This window comes from Symsagittifera roscoffensis, chromosome 5 (assembly GCF_963678635.1).
Source record: "Symsagittifera roscoffensis chromosome 5, txSymRosc1.1, whole genome shotgun sequence".
Lineage (NCBI taxonomy): Eukaryota > Metazoa > Xenacoelomorpha > Acoela > Convolutidae > Symsagittifera > Symsagittifera roscoffensis.
Window position 1 is genome coordinate 24,951,786 of NC_087066.1, and position 20,795 is coordinate 24,972,580.

The window sequence follows — 20,795 nt, forward strand, 5'->3', positions numbered from 1 at the left end:
GTTCATTTTCAAAAAAATACAGGTCAACCTGGTGGACATTTAAAGCCCCAAGACGATCAAAGTACACGTTTACAAGAACTATCACTAATGAATAGTACATATTTCGGTAAAATCCACTATGATATTCACTTAGATATGAAACTAGACCACACGATTAGCCGAATTTTTCAAGAAATGTCACTCTCTGAATTAGAAACACTACACCAACTATGCGAATTAGAAAGAACACAAATATTACAATCACTTGCACTAGCAGTATTAAAAATACCCTACGCAGGATATTTACTATCAGGAAATAGATCAAAATTTTTAGACTATGAAGGAAACATTTTATGGTTTTATACTTGTACCAAAAAAGTATCACCACTATACGTTTTTGAAGACAAACGATGCTATAAAAGAATCCCTATCTTTTATAAGAACAAAGTACATTTCGTTGACACACTTTCAAGAAGAACCTATTTCTGGGATACCGCAGTCCCATGTGGATCAGAAAATAGCCACAATGTAGTACAACTAAACCCTGATGAAGATAAATATTACCTTCTCACCCCATACCCCACATTAATGCAATCACTCAAAAAATTTTCACCAGAAAGCATTCGCGCTATCGCTCGAAACCCAAATATAGACTTACAATCAATAGGAATATACTCAAAATCAGATATTCAACATCACATTAGAACACAACAATTCCAAGAATTATTAACACAAATGGACACAATACAAAGACAATCAATTGACCAAAACTTACGCAAACTTGTCGAAACCGCAGGATTTGCAGACATCTATACGCAAGACTATAGCGGATATTTTAAAGACATTAAAGATTATATATATCTAAACGGTGAAAAATACCGTCCCCAAGATATATCACCTATCAATATTTTTAGCTTTGTTACACTCAAGAATGAAATTCTTGATTTTCTAGGATGGCCCTACTACATCTTAGAAAAACTGACTATTTTATACGCAATGTTTAACTTTATTGGATTTCTTTTTTCACTCTTAAAAGGAATCTATAACACATGTGCTATACAGACAAGCAAGTGTAGCACGCATACTATTTGCAGGATTTTTTGGAATTTTTTCTACATCAATAAACAAAATTCTTTTAGATGCACAAATAAAAGAATACAACACAAAAATAGCAACAAGACAGAACACATACGACGAAGAACATAACAATGTAGACACAACGCCAACAGCACCACAGTTACCACCCCTACCACATAACCATCCATTATCCCTAGTCCCACGTAGTTTTCGAAACTTGGCAATAACACATAATCCAAATTTTAGACCAACCATATCACAAAGTCCCATCCAACATATAATCACACGCCACTCACAAGATGAAAATACTTATGAACAAATTATAGAACAACCCCATACCACCGCTTTTCAGTCTCAAAATAATAATTTTTTTAGCCCACGATGAGCCGACAACTTGGATCCCTACACCGTTCAAATTCCCACCCAACCAACCTCACTACTCCACTTACAATAATACCACTTTTTGCTTTCCCGCCACCCGATTTCCCAACCAGTAATGTAACATCAGGCATGAATTCCGATACTAATTCACACATCTCAGTTTTATATTGCACATCACAACTCAATAACCCGAATATTGAAACCCCCGATGAATTTGCCGACTCTGAACCATCTCCATCCAATAATTTTCACACCAACCCCTCAATTTTTTCCCACCCCCCTTTTCAACCAATGCTACCAAATAACCCCGTCCCCACCAATTCTACACCCTCTTATGCTTCCCAAGTCACTCCAACCTATTCTTCACATCATTCAGACCGATCATCCAATTCTCCAGATACCCCCCAAATCTCCCCAGAACTAGATAATTTTATTACATTACAACAACAACCCTACCACCTTGATACCCCCACCATAAACCAAATTTCATCCACAATAGATTCATCCAACCCTCCTACCCCTACACCCTATTCAATTTATACCGAATCATTAGCACCATCATCCACATCTACTGAATCTTCACTCAGCACTAATAGAGCTTACCGCACTTTTAAAAGAAAGTTCCCCAACCATCCTTTCCCAGCAAAACCAGGAACAGCCCGTGAATATATAAATCACCCAAATCACACTAATACAAAAGAATTTTTAGCTATCACCTTACCCTCATTTCCACAATACACCTTAAACACCCCTCACGACACTAACGAGACACGTAACTTTGTAGACGAACACGTTTTAATGCCTACCCTTCCTTGGACCTCATATTATCATTTCACTAATCCCCTTTGCTTACCTTTATCTAACACTCACATCGATATAGAACGAAATAAGGACATGCTATATCGACTCACTACACCACTAACACCTAGACAATTTACTTACATCGGATATAAAAAATCACTAAAAACATACACTGCACCCCGAGCTAACGAATATACGCTAGAATATTACGATCATAACATCATCAGAACTAACCAAGATCAATTCTTAGACGACGATCGCTTCGCTAACCCACAAATCACAGAAAAATTTTTCATTAAAACACCATATGTATTTACACTCAATATCTTTGACCGCAAATTTGACCACATCATTTCAGAAGCACTAACAGACACACAAGCTTACGAAAGTTTTAAAGAACGCTTCCAAATATTTTCACTAACCTTTCATTTCCTTGCACCACATGAAAGAGATTTGCACTGCTCACACGATATTATGTTGCGCACTAAACAAACTCACACATATACATATTATCGTTTTATCCAAAATCACTTCGACCTACACACCCCCTCCAGACAACCACACCACCGTTTTCAATTCATCAATTCCAAATACACCTCACCATTCTTTCTTAACTTCACATATTGCATTAAAGATACTAACCTTCATGGTATTCTTCGAAATTATGATCCCATAACCCAAATGTATTTTTTTGTCCCATTACCAAGACCTTCAACGCAGAAGAATCCCGACCCTTTCTCCTCCCACACGAATTTGTTCAACCTACAGAAATCCCAATTTTAGAATTCATCCACAACACTAAATTCAATCACAAATTATATAATCTAATCCAAAACACACCTTATGAGTTTGCAGTTGGCACTGAAGAACTAACCACCATTAAAGCACTTCAATTGCTTTGGCCACTGCTTCAAACTAAAAATATCATCCGCATCCTAGCTAAATTACTAACAACTTCAGATCTCATCCACGACATCTTCCCCCACGGTTTCTTCCCCGACGACTAACAGGTAAGTATGAACTATACATAGTATTAACTAGTTATTAAAATTAGAAACTAACCATTCTTTATTCATGTCTTCTTTAGAATTTTAGCCTTCATCCAACGATCATCTGAAAAATTCACAAAAGAAAATGAAAATTAAAAACTTCTTCAAACTGTTTAAAACTCTATTAATTTTTTGCACCAAATAATTAAATAAAAATAATACCAATGCAATAATTTAATTTATAAATTTTTTCCCAAATGCAGTAAATCTAATAATGATGAAAATTTGTAACTTAATTTTCCCCAACAACTAGCAGTAAAATTGAAATTCTATGTAGTAAATTAATAAGAAACGAATGCAGTACTAACCTTTTGATATTTTCATTCACTCGCACAAGAATTCTATCCAAATTCGCACAGCTCGCCCACGAAGAATTGTTTAAATAATGAATTTCAGTTTCAAGCTTTCACACTCAACAACTCTAACACACGATAACAAGTTTCAAACTTTCCTTTAACCCGGTTGGAAAGGAATTATATACTAAACAAAACTAACCAATGCAGCTTACTAAACACCACAACACATAGCATAACAGCATGACTAAGAAAAGGAAACCAACGGTACCCAAACCGCATTAACCCAGTTTAAAACTGGATAATTTGATTTTTGAAAAAAGGACACAACCAACAAAACATAAGAAAAACCACAACAAACCCAACATAAAACGTTGTCACATAACAGGACCTCTCACAAAAACCGCATGCAATCATACTCCCACTCCTGGCCTAACCCACCAGAAGAGGACGTCCTGAGCATGCTCTATAGCCGGCCTAACCCACCGCGCTACATCCACGCTTTGTGACACACACTCCTATTTTTAATAAGAGCTACTCAAGGGTGAGTAACTCTTCAAAATAACTGAACTAAAACAAAAAGCTTTTGTGAAAACAACTAACCAAAATCATAATTAAAAAACATTAAACTAATAAAAGTTTTATAAAATGTAAATTATATTATGCAATATATAGATCAGCATAAAACACCAAAGACGAACATCCAAAGACAAAATGAACCCACTACACTCGAAAAAGATTGGCCAACCACAATCAATATGCCGCCCACAATCACAACTCAAAGGATTTAGAGTACGACTTGACTTCGCAGAAAAGGACTTCATTGAACTAGACCAATGACCACCTCGATGCTCAAGTATACGTACAGATCCGAGTAACCAGGCATCCCCTCCACGCACAATCTCCACGCCATTCCCAGACAAGATCAAAACACAAAGAAGTTCTCATCAATGAAACAGAAAAACCTGACATAGCCAACCATTCTGAAATCAGATTTGAGTTTGTTGCGAAAACCCAGTCGTTGTCATGAGATGACACAACGATCGAACCTGGAACTTCTCTAACAAGAGAACCCAGAAGAAATATGATGTTCGCCAAACACCAACGTCCATCATCCATCCTTTGAATTACAGAAAGACTATTCTAAAAAACTCTGCAAAACCCGGATGGGTGGAACCTGATCTAAACTACATTTTATGATTGGATAAATTAGATATTTTACCACTGTAAAGTATTTAATATTAACCAATCATGATCCATCTAACTAACAACCCACTTATTTGTAAGTGCTGAAATTACTTATAATTTCAGCACCAGAGAGATTTGAATTTAATTTAGAAATTAGTTGACTCTCCAAGAAGACTTCAGCAACCGCAATAAACCAGTATACCCTAGATCTATTGAGCCTAGCAGAGACTAGTTAAACAACCTGAGACTAGATAGTATAAGAGTAAGATTAGGATTGGTATTAGACTAAGAAGTTGCACGAATCTATCCGGCCGAAAATAAGATAGCGTGACGAGCAGACGGTGTACCCTATCCGAAATTACTCTATGAGTTATACACTTCGGTCCTAACTCAATAAATACGAAAATTGCTCTGACAAAAAAGTTCATCTGTAAGAACTGAGGAATGGTGACCTTGAAATGAGTTTTTAAAATCAAATCAAAACAAAAAGCTATTTGTTAATAGAACTCAGCTTTTATTGAATTGACTGAGCCGTCCTAATTTTCGTTTTCGTTAAAAGTATTAGAATTGGATAGCAAGAAATCGAGTTCGTTTCTACCCAAACTTCTATATAACTCTGTTCAAGGTAGTAGTCAATTGCTACTTTTTTTGATAAAATCTGTTTTTTTTTTCTCGATAATTGTCAATTTGTAGTTTTATTTCATTTTTTTTCTTAAATCGTTCAAAAATTTAGACCCGAAACTATTTTTTGAAAACAATTTCTGGATATTGAAACAGAATAAAGATAGGACTGTCATGTTGATTAAGTGCCCGGAGGAGACGTCAATCGAAAGTTCGGATCAATTGAGCAATCTTCCCCCTCCCCCCCCCCACATACCACTCCCCACCTCCCCCCCCCCCACATACCACTCCCCACAACCCCCCCCCCCCCCGTAGTGACAAAATGACATATTGAGTTACCTCCCCCCAGCAAAATAAAAGCAACTTATAAAGAACTAAAACAAAATTCAAACATTAAACAAAGAAATAACACTTATTGGCCAGTTTTGGTTTGTAGAGAAAAAAAAATGATCATATGCAAAATAATCTTCTTGTTCTCGAGCGAAATCAATCTCTGGACATGGGTTTTTGCAAATAAAATTGCAGGGAAACTCGTCGGCATCCAAGCTCTCGATTAGGGTTTTTTTTCGGTTCCAGCAGGATTCCATTGTTTGAGTTTGTGTCCCATCGGGTTCCACAAAATACATCGAATGATTCACTCTTTTATGGGCGAACTCCATGCCTTGAATACCTCGATAAGCTCGCCACTTGTCGGAATGTACGATTGATCCAGGACGAGCTACGCTCTGGATAATCGGAAGGAATGTTCGGCGTTTCTTCGTTGCAAAATTTCTGTATAACCAATCACCGGTTCATAGCTGGTATCTACAGTTCCATAAACCCATATAGGTTGCTGTGGAATGCGACCTCTGTGATGTTCTTGCTTAAGTCTGAAACAAGATTCGCCATTTTTTTTAGCACATTTGATGGTCCGTCAAGCTAAATTGGGTTGGCGATAAGATGCCGCTGGCAAGTTTCTCGAAGGGAGGCAAAAGCGTCGACAATTGCTCTCTTTGAAACTCCTACTTGAATTGCGGCAATTTTTTGACCCCCGCATTCCCCAAAGAAAAATAATTTGAATCCATTTTGGGAGATCAATGTTTGAGTTTTCAAAAAAATGTCTCTTCGAATTGATGTTGTTAACCTAAATCAACTACACGTCCAATTGTGGCATCTCCAGCCAAATCCATACTTGGTTTTTTGATTTTTTGTCCACCTGTGGGGAGTGTGGCAAGCAGTGCAGAGACAAGAATTTTTTAGAATTATTTTATTGCTTAAAAATTTTATTGCTAAATCTTTGTTTAAGGAAAGAGGCAGCAAACTTTGATAATCCCTTCTCAAAACTAAAATCAATCTAGTTTCAAGTGGTAAGAACTACTTTCAAGTGGCTGTAAACATGTCTCAAGTAACCCCCCCCCCCACGCGCGAATGAGGGGATTGCTCAAATGAACCAACAATTCAAAAATTTCCGTGGAAGATCTCTCAATTTGGTGTTTCGAAATGTTTTATCAAGTTATACATGAATCGATCTTTGATTGTAACGTACCAATTTGAAAAGAAATGTTTAAACTCAGGAAGAATTCAGATGAAAAAGCAAATTGAGCTGATTTTTTTTTCTTGTTCAAAATTTGTTTTAATGCTGTTTTTGACTTCAGATTTCGTTTTGTGTACCTCTCATGCCTGTCATAAGATTGGAGAAAACAGATGCAAAAAAACTGCGGCTTCCTCATGAACATAGAAAAAACTAACAGATCCAAGCAAAATCAGAATTCTTATACATTTCAATGCTGATGACTATGAAAATGATTAGTTGATGTTTTTTTATTGTCTCTTAGAGCAGAGAGTGTAGCGCAGTGTCTATGAACTACCAGAAAAAGGATTTCAAAAATTTTGATGACTTTTTTTCAGGCTGACCAAAATGATATCCGAGATCTTTTAAAACAATAAAGAGCTTCTTTTGAAAAAAAAAATCCGCTTAGTGTTGGGGCAACTTTTGGAAGCCTTTTTCACCGCTGTTTTCGGGCATTATTTGGATGCTTTTAGCCAAAAAAAAAATGTATTTATTGGCGCGTGCCCCCACTCCCCCCCTCCTTAGAATTATTATAAATTGGCGCCGAAACAGCCTTCAGAGATATTTTAAGGGCTTCGGCCGAAAGTTAGTTCCAAAAAATAGTACTAAGGGCGGGAATCTTTTGGTGGCGTGGGAGTGGAATATTTGAGGTTTTTATTGTAAATATGTCAGATCTTATGAAAGTTTGAATCACTCACAGATAACTGTGACTAACATATTTGATAAAAAGTAAAAACTTATTTATATCTTCTACTCGAACACAGTAACAATAAAAGAAACAATACACGTTGTATTCATACACAATATCTTATATATTATAACAAACGCAAAAGCTCAAGCCAAACATTCAAAAATGAGCAGCAGCAAAAACATGTCAAGACATAAAGTCACACTTGACGAAGGAATAAATTCGTCAACTAGACCGTTAGGCCAGTTAAGAGTGACTGGCAAAGGAGCCCCGACGGAGACTCAGTTGCTCAAACTCCCACCCGTTGAAATTTACCCCAGCCGCTCATTCGAAGACACTTTTGTCAGGGGTCTACAAGTCGGTTAGTCTCTTTTTTATATTTAGATTTGATGTGAAATTTCAGAAAACTAGTAGGAATAGTAGCTTCAAGAATTAGTGGGAATAGTAGCTATTGTCCACGATTATAGAACTTATTAACGACAATTTGCTCACTTAGGAAGAATAATGTAGCAAAAAAACGCTAACAAATATGAGTCGTTTGGGCTTTTGTTTTTATTGAAACTCTGAAAAACAAGTTATTTTTCATGAAGGATTTCTTATGAGCAGTTTCAATATCTAAGTTTGAAATATTGATAAAAAAGATAAATTGAACAAGTAAATCCTTGCTATCAATGTTCTTAGAGAACTCCGAGCCAATTTTCACATTAAGCTAAATTTAAGGAAAGCCAGCAGTAGTGAATGCCTCAACCCAGGTCAACCAGGCCCAAATTCTGAACTGCACCCCAGAACCACACTTAGCCAGACCGACGCCTGAGACCCGAAATACCAGAGTCATGGCATCGGATCACAAAGCAGTGAATGCAGTCGGCAACGCCTATCTCACACCTTCCGTATATGGAAGGGACAGTGAGAACAGGTTTTGGGACGAGGAAATCATGGAGATGAGGAATCACGTGCAGGAACTGCTGGGTGAAATCGACGATTTGAAGGTACTTTAGTGGGTTCCGATGCCCCCTGGGGAACCGTAGGATCGTAAAATGAACCCCTGAACCCTCAATACTTGAGATTGGACCTCTCTACTCCTTTAAACTGTTACTCATAAACTGAAAACGCCTCCATTCAACAACGGTATCTGATCATTGTTTATCCAGAGCCGAACGAATGGTGTGCTTCCCGTACCCAGTAAATTTTCTAAAACAGGTCTGAAATATTTTTTTCAGATCTAAATTTCAGATCTGAAATAGGAATGGGTTGTGAAATTTTTAAATAACGCTTGGATACTTTAAGGATTGGCTATTTCAGATCTAATTTCAGGTATTTCAGGTTTTGTATTTCTTGGTCATTTCAGATCTGAAAAAATCTATTTGAGATCTAATTTCAGATCTGATATTTAGTTTTTTTTGGTTATTTCAGATCTGAAATAACAATGATTCAGACTTAATATTTGCTATTTTTATTTTTTTTAGCTTCTGCTATCTACTAGCAGGGAGGCGGAGCAATAAGCAGAATGGTCCCAGAGCAGTATGGGTCCAAGAGCAGAAAAACAGAAAAAAATGACTTATATTGGTTTATACGGGCTAATTGATAAAACAATTATTAGAATCGTCAAAAATACCAAGAAAACGAACAAATCATGCATGAATTGACTAATTTCATTAAGTTTTTAGAATACATTTTTTTAAAAAGTTCTTGATGACTTTAAGCACATTGTGCATAAAATGTTCGTTTCTTTGGTATTTTTGACATTTCTGACAATTAATTTACCGATTATCGTTTAAAAATTGATATTTTTCTGTTTTTCTGCTCTTGGACCCATTCTCTTTTAGACCATTCTGCTTACTGACTGGCCACCTACTAGCAGGTACTCAGGATAGTCTCAAGGTGGAGACTGGCCAAGTATGTTTCCCCAAGCATGAGATAAACATTGGAAACGCATAATGAAAGTAAAAAATGTTACAGGTTTTCTGACAGTTTTTGAAAACTTTTTAACACAGTTGAACAAGAATATTAGTTCAAAAAAAACTGTTTGTGAAAATGTTCGGAAGTTTTTCTGACCGCTTGTTAACTTAATAATAAAAGTGTATTGCAGAAACATCAAAAAATAAAAACTCCATGTTTCGCTCGAAATGCATGAATTATAATTTAACAAAAGATTTCTCAGATCTGATTTCAGATCTGAAATTTTGTTTTTCAAGGTTAATTCAGACCTGAAATTTTCCATTTCAGATCCAAATTTTAGATGTACGAAACTTATGTAAGAAATAAAGAATTTCAGATCTTGCACAGAAAATCCCCTGGGTGCGGGTTATAAGGGTTTTGTCCCTTGTAATAAGACTGGCGTTCTCAAAATTCCTGCTCATTGCTTGAAAATGAAAAACATTTGGATCTTTTCACCTATCCCCTCCAACTATTGCAAAAGGGGATTCGGTTTTAGGTACAAAACTTGAATATGCTTAAACGTTGAATTAGTTCTTCTTAGGGTGGATATTTTACTACCCGGGTCGAGGTGCTATGTTTCAACTTTCTCGACAAAAAATTGGCATGTTAAGACCGTATCGATCAAATTTTGGTATGTTTCGACTTTCTCAACCAAATTATGATATGTTTCGACTTTCTCGACCAAATTTTGGTATGTTTTAACTTTCTCGACCAAGTTTTGGTATGTTTCGGTTTTCTCGACCCAACGAAAAAAGTATTCGACTGGTTTCGACCCAGTTCACATATGTTTCGACTTTCTCGACCAAAACTCAATATGTTGCAACTTTCTCGACGGTCTTGACCGACATTTTAAAAAATTATTTGTTCAACCCCGCATAGATATGTTTCGACGTTCTCGGCCAAATATGGGTATTTATCGACTGTCTCGACTATAGGAACCATCGGAATAGTTAAAAAGATCTAAAACAGCCAAAAAATTTGCATGCATTTTTTAAGTAGGGGCGCTACAGCGGTCAACCGTGAAGAGCTGAACAGCTCATATAATGGTCCTTTCCCTTGTGAATAAGAAATCTTTAAACTTAACTACGTTCGTTTCCCATATCTAAAATAACCCAAAAGATTCATGGGATATTTTATCTCATATGCTCATTTTCTATTTCAGGACGAGGCAGAGGCCAGTAAGAGTAAAGTGGTTGAGATGGAGGAGAGGGCGAGGGGGGCTGAGGAGGAGAAGGAACAGCTGCAGTCCCAGGTGCACAAGCTGGAGACTGACTATGACTTCATGGTGGAGAAACTCATCACGGTAGGAGCAGTTAATGAGTCATCAAAGTATGAACGAAACAGCTTGGATATGCTTACTAAACAAAAAAGGATTTTTTCTTTCGACATTTTCGGTTTCCAGTTTTGATAATCCTGTCGATAAAGTGACGTGAAATTTTTCGAAGCGAACTTCTACGGCTGACCACTCATTGATTGACCCTAGCTTCTAATCAATTTCCCCCCTTACTTTCCGCTGTGTATAATTGTATGAAAAGCAATATGATGTTTAAGAAATTGACAATTTTCAGCAAGAAGGGCTATTGAACAATTGAATACAAGAAAATTTACTAAATATTTTAGGAGAATGAGAAGTTGGAGGTTGCGCAGGAGAGACTGAGTCAGCTAGAGCCTCTGGAGGAGGAAGTCAAGACACTGAGGAAGGAAAACTCTGAACTGAGGGAGAAAGTGGAGAGGGCGGAGGAGACTGAAAGGGCCAAAATTGAACAGATAGAAAAAAAGGTAAGAGAAAGAGACTGACTTAGCGTCTCATTGGGTGACGTGCGCAGAAAATTTTCTAAGGGGGGCTTTTTTCAAGAAAAAAAAATAAAAATTTGAGATTTTTTCAAGGTCAACCAATTTGATTTTCCGAGCACTCCGAAAATACTATCGCTATGTTAATACTGTCGCTATCACTGGTCTCATTATCTTCAATGCATTTAGAATTGTTGCCTAAAATTGGCTGCGTTGCGACCGATTCAAATAACTGACTGAGTCAGTAGCTTATAGAGTTTTTAATTGGTCGTTCTGAATATCATCTATGATTCAAACTTCTGCAGTTAGTTGCTGAAATTGAAACAAAGAAGCATAATGTTTGGCAGTGATTAATTGATAGTCTCAATTTCGCTTGGATTTTGCAGAGAAAGCAGTTGTAATGTTTTGCAACAAAATGTTTAATAAATGACGTTATAAATCAATTTATGTTCGGGTGGTTTTTCTCCAAACGAGCTTTGACTTTTTAACTAGCCATTTTTGGCAGATTTTTTTCTAGATAACATCTAGAAAATTTCGATGTCCAAAGCTCAAACTAAGTAGAGTTTTTACCTGTCAGATTTGTTCATAAATTATGTGAATTTGAATTTGAGACGACTTGAACCACTATAACTGAAAATGTGACAATGAACGGACAACTTTGCTATATCAAAATGGGATAATGAACGGACGATGTTTTGCTATATTAAAGCGTAAACGGCAAATTAAATCTCTCCGAAATGAACTGAGGCAAACAAGAATCTTCTTTCTACGTAATCACAAAAAAATATCAAAATTGTTTCAACATTTTTGCACGTTTTTCAATATTTTTTTAATTTAGAAACTTTTTTACCGACATTAAAGAAAATTCGGAACTGTCAAGAATTTCCTTTGCGCAATAAATTTTGTTGCTGTGCAATAAAATCTTCAAAACAAAATTGGCTTGAAACATTGATGCCTCTATTTTCAAAGATCATTAATCAATCTTTGCAAAATTTAACAAAATAAGATGAAAAAAAAATCCATTTGGCCACTTGGGACCTACTATTGCTCTTTTTTGTTTTGCATACCTAGCTGGCACGTGGAAGTTAACCTGCACTCAAAAACCGCCTCTAGATAAACAATACTGCTTGTATATTCAGTTGAAAAAATGACAAATTAATCATAACAAGATTGCTCGTATCAGGGCGAAGCGCTGAATGTTCCGACTGCCTTTTAAGGTTTACGGAGCAGTAATAAAAAGAATAACATTAACAGATTAAATGTAATAAAAAATTTAAAATTTGAAATTTTTCTATAAAAATTATCCCCCCACGCGCCATATAAGTAGTAGTAGTAGTAGGGCTTTTGTGCTCGTAGCACAAGGGGTTTCCCCTGTCAGTTTTTCGTTCTATAGTGAAGTTTTACTTCTACAGTCATTCATTGTGCAATCGCAAGCAATTCTTCATGTGCACTTGTTCATTTTTTCGTAGTCCTTCTCAAATTTTCTCCAAAATAACCACAATATTCGCTTCTTCAGTCTGCTTGTTTCTCTCACGTCAATTTTGATCACATTCGCTAGCCGACATGTTTGGTAAAAGAATTCGTCCTCCAAAAATTTCTTTTTCGGCCTCTCGAACTGAAATATACAACCGCGCGAGGAACAGGAATGCGATGGAACATTCAACATGTCAACATCGTAATTTTTTGATAAAATTTTTGACAGCAACAGAAGGTTGTTGATCTGTATATACATTGGCAGTGGCTTTAGTGAAGTTTCGATTAACCGATCTTTGTACGAATCCATATGCGGAATTATCCATTTAACTATACGCCTTTGCACATTTTCAAGCTCCGTAATAATGTATTTACTCAATCCATAACATGGACTTGCGTACGTGAGTATTGGTACGATCATAGATTTATACAAATCCAGTTTAGCTTTTTGTCCAAGATTCGATACGCTTCTTTTTATCATGTGAAAAACACGAATTGCTTTGCAGCAAACCTTATTTATATGCAAATTCCATTTTAAGTCACAGGGAAGCATGAGCCCTAAATCAGATTGAGTTTCCTCTGTTTTAATTGATTCGTTTCCAAAAAGCAATCGTTTTTCGTTTTTGGACATTTTAATTAGTCAGCATTTATCCATATTGAAGGGCATGTTGTTTCTAACGGTCCAGTCATACAACGCATTTAAATCACTTTGAATATCTATTGTGCTTAAACCCACGCTGAGAAATTTGGCGTCATTGGCAAAAAGTAGGGGAAACAATTGATCGCACACTTTCGGGAGGTCGTTAACAAAAACCAGAAAAAGTATGGGCCCAAAATACTCCCTTGCGGGACACCGCTAGTAACTTGTATTGGCGACGAGTTTACTCCATTTATACGCACGACTTGTACTCGATTTGTCAAGTATGATTCGATTAGTTTCAGTAGCCTGTTTCTGATGCCCGTTTCAAAAAGTTTTTTCAAAAGCATATCATGATCCACTCTGTCAAAAGCTTTACTGTAGTCAGTAAAGATTATATCAACATCATGTTCACTTTCAATGCCCTCGTTTACTTTTTGCAAAAAGATTATCAATTGGAGAATCGTTGATCGTCTTTTCCTGAAGCCGAACTGAGCTGCGTGAAGCAAAGAATGGTAATGATCGTAAAGTCGTCTAAAAATAATTCTTTCTAGAATTTTCGAAGCTATTGATAACAAAGATACCGGTCTGTAATTTGTAACATGACATTTATCGCCTTTTTTAAATAATGGACTTATAATTGCTTGTTTCCAACCGTTTGGAAAAATGGCTGTTTGGAAAATTTTTCTGAATAACTCTGAAAGAGAATGAGAAAGAGTAATGTACAATTTTTTATATAATTTTGGTGGAAATTCATCGGGTCCTTTACTCTTGTTTATGTCCAAGTTCATGCAAATTTCAATTACTTCCTTTTCGAAAAAATTTACAGTGGTAATCAATTTTACGCATTCTTTTCCATTACACCCTTCAATAAATTTTGTCATCTTTGTATACACGGAAGAGAAGAAGATAGAAAATAGTTCTGATTTACCCTTGTCCGTCTCCTCCGAGACAAACTCGTAAAACATTTTCCGCGGGAGATTTGACTTCCTAAATGCTTTGAAATACTTGAACAATTTTGACGATGCTCGTTCTGCAGCCAGCTCTTGTTCGTATTCAACTTTGTCAGTTTCTGCACTGGTATCGACTAAATCAGCTAATGCTATGACCTTGTCATGAAATTCTGGAAAATTCTTCCGCGCAGTTTTAAGGCACTTTATGTAATGCGATGTTTTTTGCGTAATCCACGGTGGTAGCGACATTCTGTGCGCTGTTCTCCTTGGTACATTCTGAGATATTGCGGTATTGAGCCAGCTATACCATAATTCCAGAACTTTATTAGGATTCGAACAACAGAAAGGTTCGAATTTCGTTTTATTCAACGTTTCTCGTAGTTTTCCAAAATTGCCTTTACAGTAGCTATAAATCAAATCTTTACAGCAATTTCGCTGCAACAAGGACAATATTTCAACGTTAAACTTAACTTTGATCGGGAAATGATTCGAGAGTTTGCTAAAATAGTTATCCCTTTGAATGTCTTCAATTTTCACTATCTGTATGTTTTTTCCCACTAAAATCAAATATAGAATACCAGTTGCAGCAGTTTGGAACGAGATTTTTTGTTGCAAACAATATCGATCAATTATTCAAGAAAAATATTTTCTTGCTCAACAGCAGATGAAAGACTCGTCCAGTTTATTGTTGGGAAATTGAAATCCCCGTATATTATTACTCCATCAAAATTATTTTTGATTTTTTGCAAACATTTAAACAAGTTTTCAATATCAGCGTTCGTGTAAGCGTAAGTTTTGATTGAGGGTGGTAAATAACAGCGAACAATAAGTATTTTCGTTTTACATAAACAAATCAGGCATGCAGTTACTGAACCATTATCTTCAAGATTCAATTTAATTTGCTCAGAGTTGATTTCATTTTTCACGCAAATCATAGTCCCACCGTGTGCTGTTGTTCCGGATTTTGCTTTTCTATTCGATAAAAAACATTGATATTGAGGTATAAAAAGTTCGCCTTCTGCAATATCGTCTGTGAGCCATGTTTCTGATATACATACAATATCAACAGCATTTACTAGCAGACAATTCGAAAAAATTCTCCTTCGATCCGATTTATATAAACTTCTAATGTTATAACACAACCTGCTTAGTTCACCAGTTGAATTTTCTAGTCACTCATCAATTACTACTGCTTGGTTATTTAAATACAAAATTCCATTTTTGATATGAATGTTCTTTGGATCATGTTGGTTTGTATCTAATAACTCTCTTCTTTTTTTTCAGAAGTGTTCGCTCTTTCATTTGCAGGCCTCATCGTTGTATGTTGGGTCGAAATTTTAAGCATTGGTGCACGTGCTAATATTTTATCAACCGTATAACTATTTGAGAACTTAACAAGAATTTGCCTTGCTCGAGGATTTTGTGAATTGTATTTGCCAAGCCTACGGAAACCGGATATATCTTCTTTTCCCACACCCAGATAATGTACAACATCAAATAACTGTTTTTCATCGTGTTCAAAAACTTCTTTTCGGTTTGGTTTTTTAGGGGCATCGCTTATTTCAGGCAAACCGCTGAACCTTAACTCTAGTGAATATTCAGCATTATTTTTCACAATTGAAGAATACTTAGCTTCGGGTTCTATGGCAGTTGGTGTCAGTGCCGTCACAGCAGACTTAACACTCCACTGGGGCCTTCAAGTTTGCAATTTCCTTGGTGACCTCTGCGGAGATGTTGTTTTTAGTAAGTTGCATTGTGCTGATGGAAGGCATGTGTCACAGAAAAACATCACATTTTTGGCCCTCGCCAAGAATTTGTACTCGTCGTTCGAGTATCCAGCACACCCACCGTGAGTCCATCTTTGACAGCTCTCACACATAATCCAGTTTTCTCCATTTGGTTTGGTACAAACAGTACAGCAATCACTCTGTTTGGATGCCAATCTATTCCTCGTCTCAGGCATTACGTTATATGAAACTATTTAATAAGTTTATATAACGTTTGCATGCCAATCACTCTGTTTGGATGCCAATCTATTCCTCGTCTCAGGCATTACGTTATATGAAACTATTTATTTAAGTTTATATAAGCTACATAAGAATAGATTTCGCTCTTTGTAACAAACCAATAATGGCAAATGAGCTTCTTTCCACCAATTTCAAACGATTTCTAAGACGGATTAAATCTCCACTTACGCGTTAATAGCGCGAAAAATATCCCGCCTTAAATGTCCCAAATTGGCCAAAATGGCAACTTTAAACCCCCATAGCTCTACGAAAAACAATCACAGGTGAAATTTTGTTTTAAATTTAGGCTCAGAAGATCAATACGTTTTGAATGATATTAAAAAAATCCATCAAAAATGGCTAGTTAAATATTCGAAATTTGTCTGAAGAAAAAAAAACCTACCCCGAGCACAAATAATCCGTTACTTTCGTATCGAAATTCGGAAAAAAAATCATTTTTTTCTCCAATTCAACCCCCACGCACTTAAGTAAACTACAAAGATATGTATCTAGCGTGCCTTATTGTATTATAATAAGACCGAATGACTTGCCTCAATTCAAATTGGCACGCAATATAATCGCGCGATAATTATCAAAATTGGCCAAACTAGCTTTTTTCATACCACCATTATTTTACAAAAACCAATCACTGGTGAAGTTTGTTTTTTTTATTGGAGCTCCAAACAAAAATATCTTTCGGATGATCAAAAAACTGTCTGTCAAAAACATTAAAACTGAACATAAAAACTAACCAAATCAAGTTTTTCCGCCGTTTCATTCGAAAGTTGTTACAGATGTCCAGACCACAGCAAAAAAAAATAAAAAACAACTTTGAGAAACAGAATAAAAATCACAAACATTTGCAAGCAAAAAGATCATCTTCTTATTTTTCATAACTCATTTTTGTTGCAATGGAGCATTGTTTTGCTAAACCTGCAAAACGACGCAACGCTAAGTTCTTTAGCAATTAATTTGCAAAAAAATCTAATCGAGGTTTTATTGTAATGACTGTTATGCAAAGTTATTGAATCTCACACCAAACCAATTTCCTTTCTCCTTGAGAGAACGTGAAAAAACAAAGCAGATGAAAATAATTACGAATTTGATATACACATTTGAAAAAAAATTTAAATTCTGTTTTCAGCACGTGAATAAAATAGCAGAAGTGAGGCTGGAGATAGAGAAGGAGATGTTTTTCAAGGACGACAAAATTGAAAAGCTCAAGAAGGCTCTCGAAGCTCTGCTTGGCCAGAAATCCAAGTGAGAAATCTTGATCGCAATTTTTCTGAATTTTTCTCATTTATTTCTTTATTCATCGTAAATAATGACTTACTTTTTTTGCCAGTCAACTGATCAAACTATAAAGCAGATTAAAGTTAGAAGCTTCTAATGAGAGGAAATTAAATGGAAAAACATTTTATTCAGAAGCAGATATTTTGTTGATCTGATTTATATCGATAATTATGTCATGATAAAAGTATCTGGTTGTTCTGCAAGAAGGTCAAAATGTTCCGACCACAATATTTGTTTAAAGAAAACGGAAGCAAAAAATATGTATTTTTTTTTTCACGTATTTCTCATATTTTCATCAGAAAGTTTTCTGTCGTTTTCATTTGCTGCAGAAATGTTTTAAAACTCATTGCAAAATAAGATAAAACTAGCAATTTAAGATGTTTGTACCGTTCTGAAAACAAAACATGATTCAAAATATTGAAAATATGTCAAGAAATACCCCAATGAAAATCAGTTTTAGAGAAAAAAAAAGATTTTGATCAGTGTGACACAAAGACAATTTTTTCATTTGTTTAAAATCACGACAAAAATGTCACTCGATCTCATCTGACGTTTATTTGTGGTTATCGATTTTGCTTGGAAAAAAATAACACCCTATTTTACAAGGACCTTTCTTAGAGAGGGGCCGTGCAAAAACATGATGAAGGTCAGTCAAGAATAGCCAATTTTCAGAATTAAAATTAGAATCTGTCTAGAATAGCAATTCTTTAGTGAGCGCCAGAAACAACTTGACGACATGGTCCGAAACTTTGCAAAACTGCAGAACGAGACGGAAATTCTGAAGGCTAAACTCAAGCACTACGAAGATAAATCAAAGGTCAGAAACCGATTATGGTATAATTGCTGTCCGCGCCAAAGGTTTTGAATATTTTAGGATATGAACCATTTTTTGTTTAGTTGTTTATTCCATGTTTTTGGTTGCAGCTCATAGCATTCAGTAAAATTTTACTTGATTCATGGAGAATCCAAAAATGATTTCCTATAAGATTATAATTGAAATTATCTCAGATAAATATTCCAACGGAATTTTTTTTGGCAGACTTCTTGCCATAACTGTGGTAGACTATCTTACAAGCTTGAAGAAAAGATTTCACAGCTGCTAACAAAAGAAAAGCAAGTGAATCAGTTCCAGGAGCAAAACAACCATCTGAGATCTCAACTAGTCGACCAGGTAAGATAATTATCCATCGGTATTTAACTTTACAAAATTTGTCCCTGTTCTGAAACTCAACTTTTGTTTCAGGATAAAAGAATGGACAGAATAATTGAAGATCGTGCAATTGAAAAAATAACCGTTTATAAATAAACTGACAAAACTTTGCATTGAACTGATTTCATTTTTGATCAATAGATTAATTTAAATATCTTTTTGGACCCTTAGCGATTCAATTCTTAAAGAGCAAAATAACCTTCTGAGTTGCATGCGTTTCACATAAATTTTGAGACAACTACTCTAAACTTCTCTAATTATGCTCGATTTTTATAGAATTCTGGGCTTTAAAACATTCTACAAAACTCATAATCTCAAACTGACGCAAAAATATTATTAAATTATGCAAAACTTGTGCATAATTTTATTGATGCAAAATGATGCAAAATTTTATTGATGAAAAAAGATACAAAACTTGAGCAAATTTTATTCATGCAAAATGATGCAAAGTTTTTTTAATGATGCTACCAGTTGTTTAAAATTCAAAGACTGCAATTTTTTTTCAAAAATCAAAAAAATGTTTTTTTTGAACACTTTATCAATGTTTTAAGGGCCGGGGTAAAGTTTAAGAGAATGTCGAACTGTTACAATTAATCTGGTTGGAACTTTCATGCCAAGTAAGTATGAAACAATCAAATCGTAATTTTCAATGACAAACACTTATGCAAATTAATGAAAGATTATCATCATTCATAATCCTTTTTTAAAAACGTTTCTGAAAAATTTTTGTAATAATCAGGGTTGACCTTCTCACAACAAATGCTTATCATAGAATTCCATGCATGAGTTCGTTGCCAAAAATGAATATCAAAATAAACGGAAATTTTTGAAATATAATTTTTGGAATACTTTTGGAACAGATATTTTAAATATTATTGTAAAAGGTTATTTGTTTGGTCCAAAAATTAGTTTAGCTGCTAAAATGAAAATGGTCCTAAAATTATTAGTCCCAAAATTGGTTTAGCTTCTAAAAATTTTGCCGAGTTTTGGACTGTTTTAACGTTCTGGATTTTGTTATCATACAATTTTCATAATTGGAAGTCGTATGATCCGCATTTTTTGCCAAAAAACTCATGCATGGAATTCTATGACAAACATTTGTAGCATGGAGGTCAGAAGCTCAACCGGGTCCTTTATTATTAGCAGAAGTTTTGCAGAATTTTTTTTTAAAACGGATTATGACTGATTATAATTTTTCATTAATTTGCAAAATTGTTTATCATTAATTTACAAAAATGCGCTGTCGTTTTACACAAACACATAAAAAGACACTACGAAGATTCTCAGTGTTGGCAAAATTTGAGCATATTATAACTTAGATTTGTCCAAATCACGACAAACTTAGGTTTGGTCAAGATTTTCAACTTCTATAATTTCAAAATCGAGGTCTCGTAGCCATACAAAAAAACTGATTATTTTGTCGTAACTTTGTATGAAATTCAACTGTTTAACTTACTCGGCATCTATCAAGTAGGTTTAATCTGCTATTTAAGAACGAAGTTTAATCTACAATTCATTTCCTGTTGGCTCACTCGTTTGAGAAAATTTTTTTTTTGTTTCAAGGCAAAACACAAATATAAAGCCAAGCTTAAAATAATATATGGAAACAGTGCTTGTCGTAGAACTCCATAGTATGGAAAAAATTCTCATATAGATTCATGGTATGAAAAAATGGTCATCATGCTATTTATTTTTTTTGCGACTTATGCTTGTATTTTATTCGAATATTTTCGTTTTTTGAGTACGAGTCCAAAGTTGAATTTTTTGCGGAGTTATTTCATTTTGATTCAAAGGCAACCACCTGAAACAACATGTACTTGCAAAAACCAAAGCAATGCTCTGAATGAGCAAAAACGTGTTGATAGTAA

The 20,795-nt window shown here is 35.2% G+C and overlaps 5 protein-coding genes across 6 annotated transcripts in view; 3 read left to right on the forward strand and 2 right to left on the reverse strand.

Moving 5' to 3' along the window:
• The window catches only part of LOC134846999 (metallophosphoesterase 1-like), a 139,423-nt gene extending 123,012 nt beyond the window's left edge, over positions 1–16,411 (reverse strand). Inside the window, exon 1 of the mRNA XM_063864477.1 lies at positions 16,394–16,411. The gene's annotated coding sequence lies outside the window, so the exon portion shown is untranslated. The remainder of the gene's footprint in view (positions 1–16,393) is intronic.
• Positions 1–20,795, reverse strand: part of LOC134846998 (sec1 family domain-containing protein 1-like) — a 541,294-nt gene that overhangs the window by 137,098 nt on the left and 383,401 nt on the right. Inside the window, exon 1 of one of the 2 annotated variants that reach the window (XM_063864474.1) lies at positions 16,396–16,412. The exons of the other annotated variant lie outside the window; for it this stretch is intronic. The gene's annotated coding sequence lies outside the window, so the exon portion shown is untranslated. Of the gene's footprint in view, positions 1–16,395; positions 16,413–20,795 lie in introns of those variants that run through there. 2 annotated transcript variants of the gene reach the window in all.
• Positions 1–20,795, forward strand: part of LOC134847000 (IST1 homolog) — a 541,764-nt gene that overhangs the window by 42,141 nt on the left and 478,828 nt on the right. The gene's annotated exons all lie outside the window — the stretch shown is intronic.
• The window catches only part of LOC134847002 (NAD-dependent protein lipoamidase sirtuin-4, mitochondrial-like), a 500,142-nt gene that overhangs the window by 42,141 nt on the left and 437,206 nt on the right, over positions 1–20,795 (forward strand). The gene's annotated exons all lie outside the window — the stretch shown is intronic.
• LOC134847001 (tropomyosin-like) lies at positions 7,700–19,086 on the forward strand. The gene is made up of 8 exons (XM_063864480.1): positions 7,700–7,987; positions 8,347–8,615; positions 10,727–10,867; positions 11,185–11,343; positions 17,569–17,684; positions 18,429–18,534; positions 18,757–18,888; positions 18,961–19,086. Exons 1-8 carry the CDS (start codon positions 7,792–7,794, stop codon positions 19,021–19,023), a joined length of 1,182 nt encoding a protein of 393 aa, XP_063720550.1. The 5' UTR covers positions 7,700–7,791; the 3' UTR covers positions 19,024–19,086.

What these genes read in the sequence shown, in the direction of transcription:
- LOC134847001 (XM_063864480.1), top strand. Translation starts at nt 7,792, where the DNA reads ATGAGCAGCAGCAAAAACATGTCAAGACATAAAGTCACACTTGACGAA. An exon ending in TGTCAGGGGTCTACAAGTCG is followed by an intron (nt 7,988 to 8,346) that starts GTTAGTCTCTTT and finishes GCTAAATTTAAG; the next exon opens with GAAAGCCAGCAGTAGTGAAT. An exon ending in CTGCTTGGCCAGAAATCCAA is followed by an intron (nt 17,685 to 18,428) that starts GTGAGAAATCTT and finishes GCAATTCTTTAG; the next exon opens with TGAGCGCCAGAAACAACTTG.